The sequence below is a fragment of the Plecotus auritus genome, assembly GCF_963455305.1.
Source record: "Plecotus auritus genome assembly, chromosome: 6".
In the NCBI taxonomy this organism is placed as follows: domain Eukaryota; kingdom Metazoa; phylum Chordata; class Mammalia; order Chiroptera; family Vespertilionidae; genus Plecotus; species Plecotus auritus.
Window position 1 is genome coordinate 141,890,430 of NC_137773.1, and position 12,631 is coordinate 141,903,060.

Here is a 12,631-nt window from a genome sequence, read left to right on the forward strand (position 1 = left end):
ATAGGTTGTTAAATTAGTTTACTGTGGTTAATCAGCCAAAGACTATTTTGTATATACCCTGAGACATGACGGCCACCCCCTATTCCTCCATCCCTTCAGGATCCAAGCCTATCTGTTCCCTCCTTCCTGCAGGTCTTTTCTTACCAACCTTGGGTTCCTTCTTGGTATTCACCAGCCCCTCAATTTCTTTCACCTCTGTCTTTTTCACCCTTATCCTTTGAGTCCCCAAGTTTAGATGGGTCTTTAACCACCTTTCTTTGAAAGCTTATATTTTCTGTCCTGGGCAGGGGCCTCAGATTGCTCAGAACTCTTTCAGTGGTGCTGATCAGCTTCCTTTCTCACATTCCCCACTCAGCTGTCCCAAGTCATTACCACTCTCCTCAAGCTCCATGGCCCACTTCATCCCTCTCTGTGGTAGCAGATGACTTTGTTTTGTTGCCTGCTGTTCAGATCTTAGAGCTCCTAAGTTATCACTACAGCTGCTGTGCTACCTATGGATGAGAGAGGACTGCCCCTCCTTTCTAGCTCCAACTTCATCAGGACTTTAGAGTTCTTCCTTTTCTTCTGAGACTTTTCTCCACCACTTCAGGGATCGGGGCGGGGGAGGGGGGGCAAGGGGGATACTAAACTAAAATTTTAATCTTATTTTAACAAGTAATACATGCACTTGGTTTTAAAAACTCAAGTTGTATAAAAGAATATACAGAGGCAACTACTTGATGCTAGAGGCAACTACTTGATGCTAGTTGTGTGTGTATATTCTTCCAGAGATGATATATGCATAAACAAGCATATGCAAATGTAAATTTCCCTCTCTTCCTCTCTCCTCCTCCACTTTTATTTTTAAAACATTAATACTTGACCCATGGTGTAGGCATTTTTAATATATTCTATATCTTGGAAATCCGTTTATATCAGTACTATTGGAACTGCCTAATTCTTTCTTGGGGGAAAGGGGACAATCTTTTTTTTTTTTTTTTTTTTTTTTCAATTATAGCTTACATTCAATATATAGAACTGCCTCATTCTTTTGATGGATCCAGATTATGTCCTTGATTGTATATGCACCATGATTTAGTTAAGCAGTCCCCTATAGAAGGGTAGTTGTTTCTAATCTTTTGTTGCTTCAAATTGTGTTGTGGTGAGCATCCTTACACATCAGTCTTTGTGCATCAAGCAGGGCACAACAAAAATAGTGTGGGCGCGCTGCTTAAGAGTCAGCATTCCTATCATCAGATTTTCTTTAAATGTTCACTTTGTGAAGTGAAACATAATTGAATACTAAAGAATGCTGTAAAAAAGGAAAACCACAATTCTCAAACCCTCAAAAAAAAGCATTTAAAAAAATATTTGAACAATCTGAACTGGAATTGCTAGATTGAAGGGTTTACCATTTTCATTTCTGAATGGAGAAGCTATCATTTTTTGTATGTGTGTTATTGCTTCTGTAACCTTTCTATTTATGTGTAATTGATTTATTGCATTTATCTTCAATGTCTGCTATCTCTTCAATTCATATCTTTATTTCTTCTGAATTCTGAGAGAATTTCTGAGGCATTCTAGTCACTGTTTGCTTTCTGCAATTCACAGTTTCTGTGATTATTGAATGTTTAAGCATATTATAATCGTCTTTTTTATTGCTTTGAAATACTCATATGTTCTTATGTTGTTCTGTCAAGACTACTGGCCTTTTATCTTTTGACCTTTTTAATTGAAGGACAATATACATACAAAAAAGTACACCTTTGTTACCAGCACCCAGATAAAAAAAAGAAAAGCAGATGCTAACCACAGACCCTCCCTTGTGCTCCCTTTCAATTGCAATCTTCCACGGTTAACCATTTCTGATTTCTAACACCATAGATTTCATCTTGCTTGTTTTTTTTTTTAAGTGTTATATAAATGTAATCATACAGTACATACTGCTTCTCCCTTTTGTTTAACATTATGTTTGTAAGAATTATCCATATTATTGCATGTAATTGTATTTGTTTTTATTGATATATAGTATTCAACTACATGAATAAACCACAGTTTGCTCACTTATTCTACTATTGGTGGACACTTGTGTAGTTTCTAGTTGGGAAATATCTTATATAATAAAAGCCTAATATGCTATGTGTGCAACCGTTGACCAGTAGCTATGATGTGCACTGACCACCAGGGGGCAGGCACTCAGACTGGTAGATTAGCTTGTTGCTGGGATGCAGCCTATTGGGACTGGGCGAGACAGGCTGGACATGCCCTGGAGCCCTCCCACGGTCCCTCCCCAGCCCCAATCTTGCACCAGTGGGGTCCCTTGGCCGAGCCTGAGCCCTCTTGTGATCTGGAACCCCTCGGGGGATGTCAGAGAGCCAGTTTTGGCCCAATCCCTGCAGGCCAGGCCCCCACCAGTGCACGAATCCGTGCACCGGGCCTCTAGTCATCAATAGTGCCACTATGGACACTTTTGATTGGGTCTTCTGATGCACATATGTACTTATTTTTTGTTGGGTGTATATATCCAGGAGTAGAATTTTTTATATCATGGCGCATAAAAGTATTAAACCTCTAAAGTGGTTGCCTTGTTTTGTACTCCCAGGAGAATGCTGGTTGTTCCAAATCTTTGCCAGTACTTGGTATTTTCTGTCTTTTCTATTTTAGCCATGCTGGTAGGTATAAAACAATATTACATTGATAAAATTAATTAAAAAAACAATATTACATTGTAGTTTTAGTTTTTATTTCCCTGATCACTTGTAATGCTGAGCACCTTTTCATAAGTTTATTGGCCATTTGGGTATCCTCTTTTGTGACATGCCTGGTGAAATTTAGTTTTACATTTTAAAATTATTTTTTACATATGTTTGGCTAGCCAGTAGGTCCCATTTCCCATCCTTCTGTTCCTTCCCTACCCTTTATCCTTGTAAAAAAAAATTTTCTTGGCTCTTCCCTTGCCTGCTATTTTTTTCCTAAAAAGTAGACTTTAAAATTAGTAACTGAACTTTTCTAGAAAATTTAGTGAATTTGCATGTAACCTATTTTGAGAAAAATTGTCATCTAAATTGAAAAATGTGATAAATATTAAACCCTCCCAGTTTTTTGCCCAACAGATTGGTTATCTCCATATTTAAGGGTAGTTTTTGTCTCATTTTTGACAAGTGCTTATTAGAAGTGAAAAACCTTTTAATATGCATTTAAGACCTACAGCCCCCTTTTTAAAAGTGTAAATGTTTTACAGGTTCTTGATCAATATGAACGAGAAGGATTTCAATTCCTAGAGAAGGTGTTTAATTCTTCACATTCCTTCTTAGAAGACTTGACTGGTCTTACATTACTGCATCAAGAGACCCAAGCTGCTGAGGTAAGAATAAAACAAGCTTTATGTGCTGAGAACTGATGTATTTGAACCTTATTTGATATTTAGATTTACAGAAAAGAAAGGAAGCAGTTAATTATGATTTCCCCCCCCTTAGAACAAACCCTTTGCAGTTGCTGGATGCTGGTGTATGCAGATTGTTGTATAGTAGGTGTCAAATTCAAAAAATTGCTGATAGGGCAAGTACAGGTTATTGATTCCTAAGCACCTATTTCTTGCTGAAAATCAGCTCTCATGTCCATACATCAAACTGCAAGTCAGGGAAGACATTGGACTCTGGCACTGTTCTGCAAAGAACATGCCTGGCTATTATTTCAAAATTGATCAGTCTTCGTAGGCCATTGAACCCTACCATGAAATGGCTTCCTTGGTTACAACCTAAGAGAGTTACGTGTAGCTTGGCAGTTTGAATATTTTGCAGATTTTAATTTCCTGTGTCACTATAATCATGTGTTTTTTTTTAAAGACGGGATTCAACATATAGTTACTTTGTTTTTTTCCAAATGCTCACTGTTCTTAGAAAAGGTCATGCGGTATATAGTGTGGAGCTATTTGTGTCACTTGGCAAAATGGGCACCTTCTCAAAATGGTTGAATGATATTAAATCAACATCTTTCTACTCTGTTACCTGGATGAAAAAGCTCTAAGGAAAAAATGTGACCTGTCATAGCATTTCCACAAGCTACATAAGGAAAACCTGAGTGCCTGTGTCCTGCAAAGTTGCCATTAGTCCTATAGTTTGATTCAGTGATTACCACCCCACTGCCACCCCTTCCTGGGGTTGTGTACTCTCACCATGGGGGGAGGCCCCACCGGTCAGTGAGTAGATGGTCAAGCCCAATATTGGACCAGCTGGTGGTAAAAAGGCTACTGTTTGGAAGATTGGAGCTAGCACTGAGTTTGGGGAAATCATAGGAAAATACCAGTCAGATCCCTTGAAGCTTCTAACAGATTGGGATGAGAATTCTAAGCACACCAGAGACAAAAGAGTACATCTGTAGTGCTAGACTTAGAACTGAAACTGGTTCTTCTTTAACTTGCTTTGGCTTTGTTGTCCTGGGCATTCAACAGCTACAGTCTTCCAACGATGACCAGTAGTTAGACCTACATATGGTCTCTTAGTTTCAGAAGATAAATGGCATCTTGGCAGGACTTTAAGAGACTTTCAGATTTCCCCCAGAATTTTGACTGGGTTCCCAGAGAGGGTTCAGAACTTTATGTTGATCATAGCCACCATATTGTCTTTTGAGCAGCAGTGTAATGCCTGATGATAAGAGGAAAATAACTTACAGGTCTTTTCAACCTGACAATCATTTGACTAGTTGGTTGGGGGAATTTTTCCAGCCAGCTAGAAATAATTCACATACTTTTCTTTAGTTGGCTAGAAGAATTGAAACTTGAAATTGACCCCATATTTCACTCTTTAAAACAGAGCAGATGTTAAAATAATGGGCGCATTTCTTGATTAACCCTGACTGTCTTGCATTTTAGTTGGTCAAATATTAACAGCCTTTTAAAAGACCCCGGAATGTTAAGACAGCAATAGGGACTAAAGAGATGGTGGGGCAGGATAGGGCATGGATTCATCTACAAGTCTGATTTTTCTTTTTGAACTTTTCCTCCATTAAATACATTTATAGTTTTGGAACCATAAGCCACACATCAAATTTTTTATTAAAGATGGTAAACTGGTTGGCCTATGAGCCAGATATGGCTTGCAGGTGTGTTTTGTTTGGCCTGCTCTATGTGTTAAATTCTGAATAAAGCCAACATTTTAAAATTATGGGTTTTACATAAAAATCAGAATTTTCCCATTTATGACTTCTTTGAAAAATAAGATCTGGCAACGCCAGGCCTGCATTCCTAAATAGTGATGGTTATCTGGAGCCAAGAAGCAAATTGTATAGATAAATAATGTACTTGATATGAAATTAAAGATATAGAAAATACTCTATGTGGAAAGGAAATCTTCTACACTTTTCCCTTACCACCCAGTTTTCTTAGTGGAGACACATTGTTGTTAGTTTCTTGCCCAAAGGTATTAACATATTATTTATATATTTTTATTTTTAATTTCAGTTGACATTCAGTTTATTTTACAGTAGTTTCAGGTGTACAGCATAGTGGTTAGATAATTATATAGTTTATGAGCCAATCTCCCCAATAATTTAGTATCTACTTGGTACCATTCATAGTTACTACAATATTACAAGTTGTACTTATTAATTCTTCCACCTTTTTTTTTTACCCAGCCCCTCAACTCCCCTCCCATCTGGCAACCCTCAGTTTGTTCTCTGCATCTATAAGTCTTGCGGTTTTATTTGTTTATTTTGTTCTGTAGATTCCACATATAAGTGAAATCATATCATATTTGTCTTTGACTTGTTTCACTTAGCATAATGCCCTCTAGGTTCATCCATGTCATCACAAATAGTATGATTTCATTCTTTTCTATGACTGTGTAATATTTTATTGTATATATGTACCACATCTTCTTTATCCACTCATCTATGGGTTGTTTCCACATCTGGGCTATTGTAAATAATACTGCAACGAACATAGGGTGCATACATTCTTTCAAATTAGTGTTTTTAACTTATTTGGATATATACTCAGAAGTGAAATTGCTGGATCATAATGTAATTCTCTTTTTTATGTTTTGAGGTAATTCCGTACTGTTTTACACAGCAGCTGACACCAATGTTCAGTCCCACTAACAGTGGATGGGGGTTTACTTTTCTCCACATCCTCACCAACACTTGTTTGTTGATTTATTGATGGTAGCCATTCTGTAAAATGTGAGGTGATATTTCATTCTGGTTTTAATGTGCATTTTTCTGATGATTATTTATGTTGAACATTTTTTCATATGTCTGTTTGCCATCTATGTGTCTGCTTTGGAGAAGTATCTATTCAGGTCCTCTGCTCATTTTTTAATTGGATTGTTTGGTGGTTTTGTGTGCGTGTGTTGACTTACATGAGTTCTTTACAAATTTTGGATATTAACCTCTTGTCGGATGTCTTCTCCCATTAAGTAGCTTGTCTTTTCTAGTTTGATGTAGTCCTATTTTTAAATTTTGTTTCCCATACTTAAGATATATCAGAAGAAATATTGCTAAGAAAAATGTTAGCAATTTTACTGCCTGTGTTTTTCTTCTAGGAGTTTTATGCTTTCTGGTCTTACAATTAAATCTTTAATCTACTTTGAGTTTATGGTATAAGAAAGTGGTCTAGTTTAGTTTTAGTTTTTTGCATATATCTGTCCAATTTTCACAGCACCATTTATTGAATAGACCGTCTACACCCTGTTGTGTGATCTTGTCTTCTTTGTCATAGATTAATTGACCACATAGGTGTGGTTTTATTTCTGGGCTCTCTGTTCTGTTCTCAAAGGTATTTAGGTGATGCTCTCTATTTAGATGATGCTTTTTAGTTGATGATCCTTATAAGTATTGGTATTTGCAGCCCCTATCTTAGAAAAAGTTCATTACTTTTCTTAAAAAGCTCTAAATAGGACTGTTTTTTTAAAATACATTTTTATTGATTCTTTATTGATTTCAGAGAGGAAGGGAGAGAGAGATAGAAACATCAATGATGAGAGAGAATCATTGATTGGCTGCCTCCTGCATGCCCCCCACCAAAGATTTAACCCACAACCCAGGCATGTGCCCTTGACTGGAATCGGGCATGTGCCCTTGACTGGAATCGAACCTGGGACCCTTCAGTCCGCAGGCCAACACTCTATCCCCTGAGCCAAACCAGGTAGGGCTAAATAGGACTGTTTTAAGATAATGCTCACTAGATGACCTTATAAAAACAAGACATTTTCCTGCCTGCATTAATTACATTACTGTGAAAAATGTGTGTAAATAAATATCAAAAAATATATACACATATCTGTGTAAAAGGTTGTGTTTTGACTTGCGTATCTGATTCCCAGTACATATGTAAATGTTCAGTAATAACAGTATAAAATTCTGCATTCCATATAGAAAGATCCCAACTTATTTATTTTAGCAATGCAGTGAAGAATGCCCAATTAATTCTTATCTTAGGGTAACTGTTTTCATGTATCAACATTGGAATTGCAAAAGATTCAACCAGATAAATATATATGACAGTATCATTTTATACATTACTTATAAAATGTATATTTGTGCAAATACTGTTTTTTTAAAAGAGACGTACTGAACATCTTTTGAAAATTTGATAGCAAGGCACTATGCTAGTGACTGAATATAGAAGTTAATGAGATTAGCTCATGGTCTAGTAGTGTGAGAAACAGAGACATAAATAGGGCACTCTTAATATCTTTAAAAATGTTTTAGTCATTTATATATTAAGTGCTGAGAGAGCAGTTACTCCTGCCTGAGGGAGTAAGGATGTCAAGGAAAGCTTCAGACAGAAGGGAACAAATATTCCAGTTAGGTCTTCTAAAACTAATAATTATTTTAATTGAGGTATAATTCACATATAACATTATATTAGTTTGGGGTGTTCAGTATAATTAATGATTTTGCTCTTTGTACATATTGCAAAATGATCACCACGATAAGTGTAGTTAATATCCATCACAGTTAGTTTTAAAGGTTAAGTAGGCTATCTTTAAAAATAAAAGTTGAATTTGGCCAGGGAAAGGGTAGGAGGTGGGGGAGGGCATTCTAGGCTGAATAAATATCTCAGAGGCTGACTCTTTAGTGTGTTACTCAGAATCATGAGCATGTAGCTGGAGCCAGAGTTTCCTGAAATCAGATAAGGTTGTTTTTTATTAATAACAGCTTTATTGAGTTATAATTCACATACTATGAAATTCACCCTTTTAAAGTGTACAGTTCAGTGGGTTTTTTAGTATATTCACAGAGTTGTGCTACTATTACTGCTAAGTTTAGAACATTTTCATCACACCCAAAAGAAACTGTACCATTAAGCAGTCACTCCTCATTCTCCCCTCTATCTAGGCCTGGCAGCCACTACTCTACTTTCTGTTTCTATAGATTTGCCTATTCTGGACATATCGTGTAAATGGAATCTCACAATATGTGGCCTTTTGTATCTGGCGTCTTTAACTTAGCATGATGTTTTCAAGGTTCATCTATGTTGTGGCAAGATAATTCTTTTTTAGTTAAAGGAGAAAAACTTTTGAAGCTATTAAACTTTTCCATATCCTTTAATACCTGTGGTCTGTCTTCCAAACTATAGTCCATTTATGGAGGAATGCATAACTGATCCTACTAGAGACCACAAATCCATTTATTTTTATAGAAAGGGGCAGAGAGATAATGGATTGGAATGTGTATTTAAGACAGAATCATCCAGATCTGTCTTAAAATTTTTTGCACCCATCCCCCTCCATCATCCAAAAACAATTGCCATTATTTTAGTCTAGGTTACTAGTATGATAATAGTGCTGTTGAGATTAACAGACAAATCACCAGGTTGGTTTGTGTTACAAGAGGGCTGGAAGTATAAGGTGCAGAGTAGGGACTGGATGTGTGGTGTAGGGAGTTGCCAGATTTACAAAGATTAGTTTGTTTGGAGTAATGATGAATTTGAGGTAATTGAATAAATGAGTGAAAATGACTGGATGGTATTAGAGGTAGAATGGAGATACAACTTAAAGAACAGAACTGGTAGATTGATTTTGCAGATAAAGGAAAATTATCCTGTTTCATTTAGTGTAATGAGGAGAAGCTGCTGAGCTAAGATACAATAAAAATATTTTTTATCTCAAGTTATAGATTAAAAAACAAAAAAATTAAAAATAGCCCTGGCTGGTGCAGCTCAGTTGGTTGAGTGTCCTCCCATGCACCAAGGAGTCTCTGGTTCGATTTCCGGTCACCAGATATGTCCAGGTTGCAAGCTCAATTCCCAGTGGGTGGAGTGCAGAAGGCAACTTATTAATGTTTTCCACAATGATGTTTCTTTCTCTCCCTCTACCTTCCTCTCTCTAAAAATCAATAAAAACATATAGTAAAAAAATTATTTTTAAAAAATTAAAAATACCTCATAAATGTTTTTTTTCTAATGTTATATTTCATAAAGTAGGGGTCTTGGACAAGAGACCTCTTTGTTTATCATCCATCTAGCTGCCAAATTATAGTTCCATTCTACCCATGAGGTATTGGGAAGCCTCACAGAGGGGAAAGGGCCCACTCAGCTTTTTACTCTCTTAAACTGTTGCCATCTGAATGGGGAATTTTGCATGAAGTTCTGACTGTTACTTTTAAGACCTGTAGAGAGAATGGGTTTGAATATTTGGAGACTGAGCCCAATTTCCTATTGCTAGACATCTGTTTATCCCAGTTGGAACCAAAGAAACTGGCTTTAAAGTTGATGAAGCACAAAATATCCAAGTTGTGGAGCTGGTGAAGAACTCACCAAATACTCTTTAAATTGCTGAATTTGTTAAGAGACTAAATCAGACATGTTTTCATAAAATTTGCTGTGACTTGCCTTCTTAGGGTTATTTATCATCAACTATCAGTTCGCATGTACTGATTTCATTCCAACTGTGGGTTCACTATTGTGCTGTGGGAAATGCCAAATCATTTTCAAGCTTCATCTAATTAGAGAGAAAAGACTGATTCATAAGAGAATTAATACAGCAAGCTATATTGGCATATCCCTGAGAAAATTAAATTCCAGAATCCCATAACCCAACTTCCCTGAAATACTTCATTCTCATTCTTGACAGTTTGCAAGTTCCATGATTTCAGGATTAATTTTAGGCTCTGTTTCCTTCTCTTGCCTTGACTCATATTTGATGTTATATCATACAGTTATATTTTCAGAATTATAGTTACAGCACTCTTTGTATATAATTGTAGAATTAGGGAATAATGATAATTTAATGAGAAAGTTTAGTGCCAACTTTAACATAGGATGTAAAATCACCAACAGGCTGTCAGAAATGAACAGGCTGAGTTGATGGGTTGATTGTGAATTAAAACTCAGATTCTGACTCATCTACTACAGAATTCAGGATTCTAGAAAATGAAGTGCCCATTTCTTTCATAGCAGGAAAGTCATAAGAAAAACATTATAGTCATGTGATATGACTTCATTGGCATGACAATTTACTATTCAGCAAAGTAAATAGCACCATTAACAAATGTTTCTGCTGGGCCTTTTGCACTTACACTGAGATTTGGCCTCTCCCACTCACAGCTGGTTTTGATTTGGTTCCTGTGGATTATTTGTTTTGTTTTGTTTTGTATTTAACAACAGTCAGATATTTATGTATAGCTTCATCAAGAGCCTCTGATGACAAATAGCCTTTGGAGGCCAGTAGAAGCTGTGGGAAACCCCGTGTCAGCACTTAGACCTGTTTCCAACAGAGAGGAATTGCTCTGGGGCCCTACCTAGACTGCCCATGAGTCCAGTTCTCTTTTCCCAGAGCCTTCTGCTAGCCCATGTCCAACCTGCACTGGCCCATCCTCAGACTGTATCCTCCCTTGATTGTCCCTTATGAAGCAATCCAGCAAGACACAGCCTTGGCCTTCTCTCCTAAATGAAGGGGGAAGGCAGAAACAGCAAGCAGAAAGCCATTTAATTCTTAGATTGGAAACTAGAGACTATTTTTTGAAATAAGGCTTGGCCGTACTCCTTTGTAAAATGAGTCCCTTTTATTTGCTGTCAGAATTATCTACATGGGTTTGAGATGTTTAGATAAGTTGGTATTAGGGAAGGATCCAATTGGAGGATAGACGAAGTCTGGACCGAGTTCCCCACCCTTAAGGAGTCTTGGATAGTATACTCCATTTGGAGGTCTATGGGAGAGAGAAGGGGAGAATCATAAATGCTAAAAGCAACGCTAAAACAGCTAATATTAAGAAATAGAACATGGGAACTGCATCCTCCTTAAATTTTAGTTCTTGTTCTGTTAGTGTTCTCATGAGTACTTGGGTGAATAACTTAAACATTTTTTGTATCAGCTTCCCCACTTACAATAAAGGGATTGAACCATATGTGAAATCCTTTTTAGCTCCTATAATTCAGTGATTTTGATTCAATTATACCCAGTAAGACCAAGAAGTAAAAAGATGGCTAATTCTTGTATCAAAAATGATTTAAAAGTATCAGAGCAATTACTTTTTGTACATTTTATACATATTCTCTGGTGTCTATCTGGCTGCCATTGCTAGAAATATTTTTGGTCACATTCTTTTGAGATTTAGAACTGCTTTGAGCCTTAAGATAACATTTGTCATACTGTGTATTGGTTGGTTGTATAGCAGTGTGTGTAAATCCAAAATGGTGTAAACTAGCCAACTGACCTCATTCTCCTGACGTGGCACCCAGGACTTTGCCTTCTTTGTAATATCAAGTCTCCCATCACCATAATTGAGTATGTTCATAAAACATACCATTCATGACTTCTTGGTATAGGTTCCAAAGATGAACTCCAAAGCCCCCCTTGTTTTAAGTAATGGCAGTTTCCTTAGATGTTGAATCTATAGTATATGAAGAGTTCTTTAAAAATCATCCATATTACACTAAAACACACAAAGTGAATGAGTAGCCTGAACTCTGACCTGATCAGAAGGCCTGAGTTCATATCTGCACTCCAACAAATGGCCGAGACTGCTGTGTTCAATGTATGGGTTGTGCAGGACAAGACCATGTGCAGTGGCCCTATGTGAGACCTTGGGTCATTTCCTTAATTTCATTGAGCGTCATTTCTTCCTTTGTAAAATGGGATCAATAATTCCTTCTCATGATTACTATGAGCATTAAATAAGAAATTATCTTAGAATAGATAAATTGAACTGCATCCAAAACTTGGTGCTTCAAATAGTTTTTTGCAAATCATATCTTTTATAAGGAACTTGTATCAACAATATATTGGGAACTCTTGCAACTCAACAGTAAAAAAACATATTACCCAATTTAAAAATGGGCAATGGATTTAAATAGACATCTCTCTAAAAGTTATACAAATGTCCAATAAGTACATGAAAAGATGATCATTAGCCATCAGGGAAATGCAACTCAGAACCACTGTGTGATACTACTGCATGCCCACCAAGATGACTACAATCAAGAAGACAGGCCCTGCACTAGCTGGTTTGGCTCAGTGAATAAAGAGCGTTGGCCTGCGGACTGAAGGGTCCTGGGTTCAATTTTGGTCAAGGGCACATGCCTGGGTTTCGGGCTTGATCCCCAGAAGGAGACATGCAGGAGGCAGCCAAACAATGATTCTCTCTCATCACTGATGTTTCTATTTCTCTCTCCCTCTCCCTTCCTCTCTGAAATCAATAAAAATATACTTTA

At 36.9% G+C, this 12,631-nt stretch overlaps 1 protein-coding gene across 6 annotated transcripts in view; it reads left to right on the forward strand.

Annotated features, from left to right (window-relative positions):
- The window catches only part of ATG7 (autophagy related 7), a 267,739-nt gene that overhangs the window by 140,396 nt on the left and 114,712 nt on the right, over nt 1-12,631 (forward strand). For all 6 annotated transcript variants that reach the window (XR_013960775.1, XR_013960776.1, XR_013960777.1 and 3 more), the window contains one exon: nt 3,221-3,343. Coding sequence is in view for 2 of the 6 variants with exons in the window: in XM_080671745.1 (XP_080527871.1) it covers nt 3,221-3,343 (123 nt within the window). In the remaining 4 variants the exon portion in view is untranslated. The remainder of the gene's footprint in view (nt 1-3,220; nt 3,344-12,631) is intronic.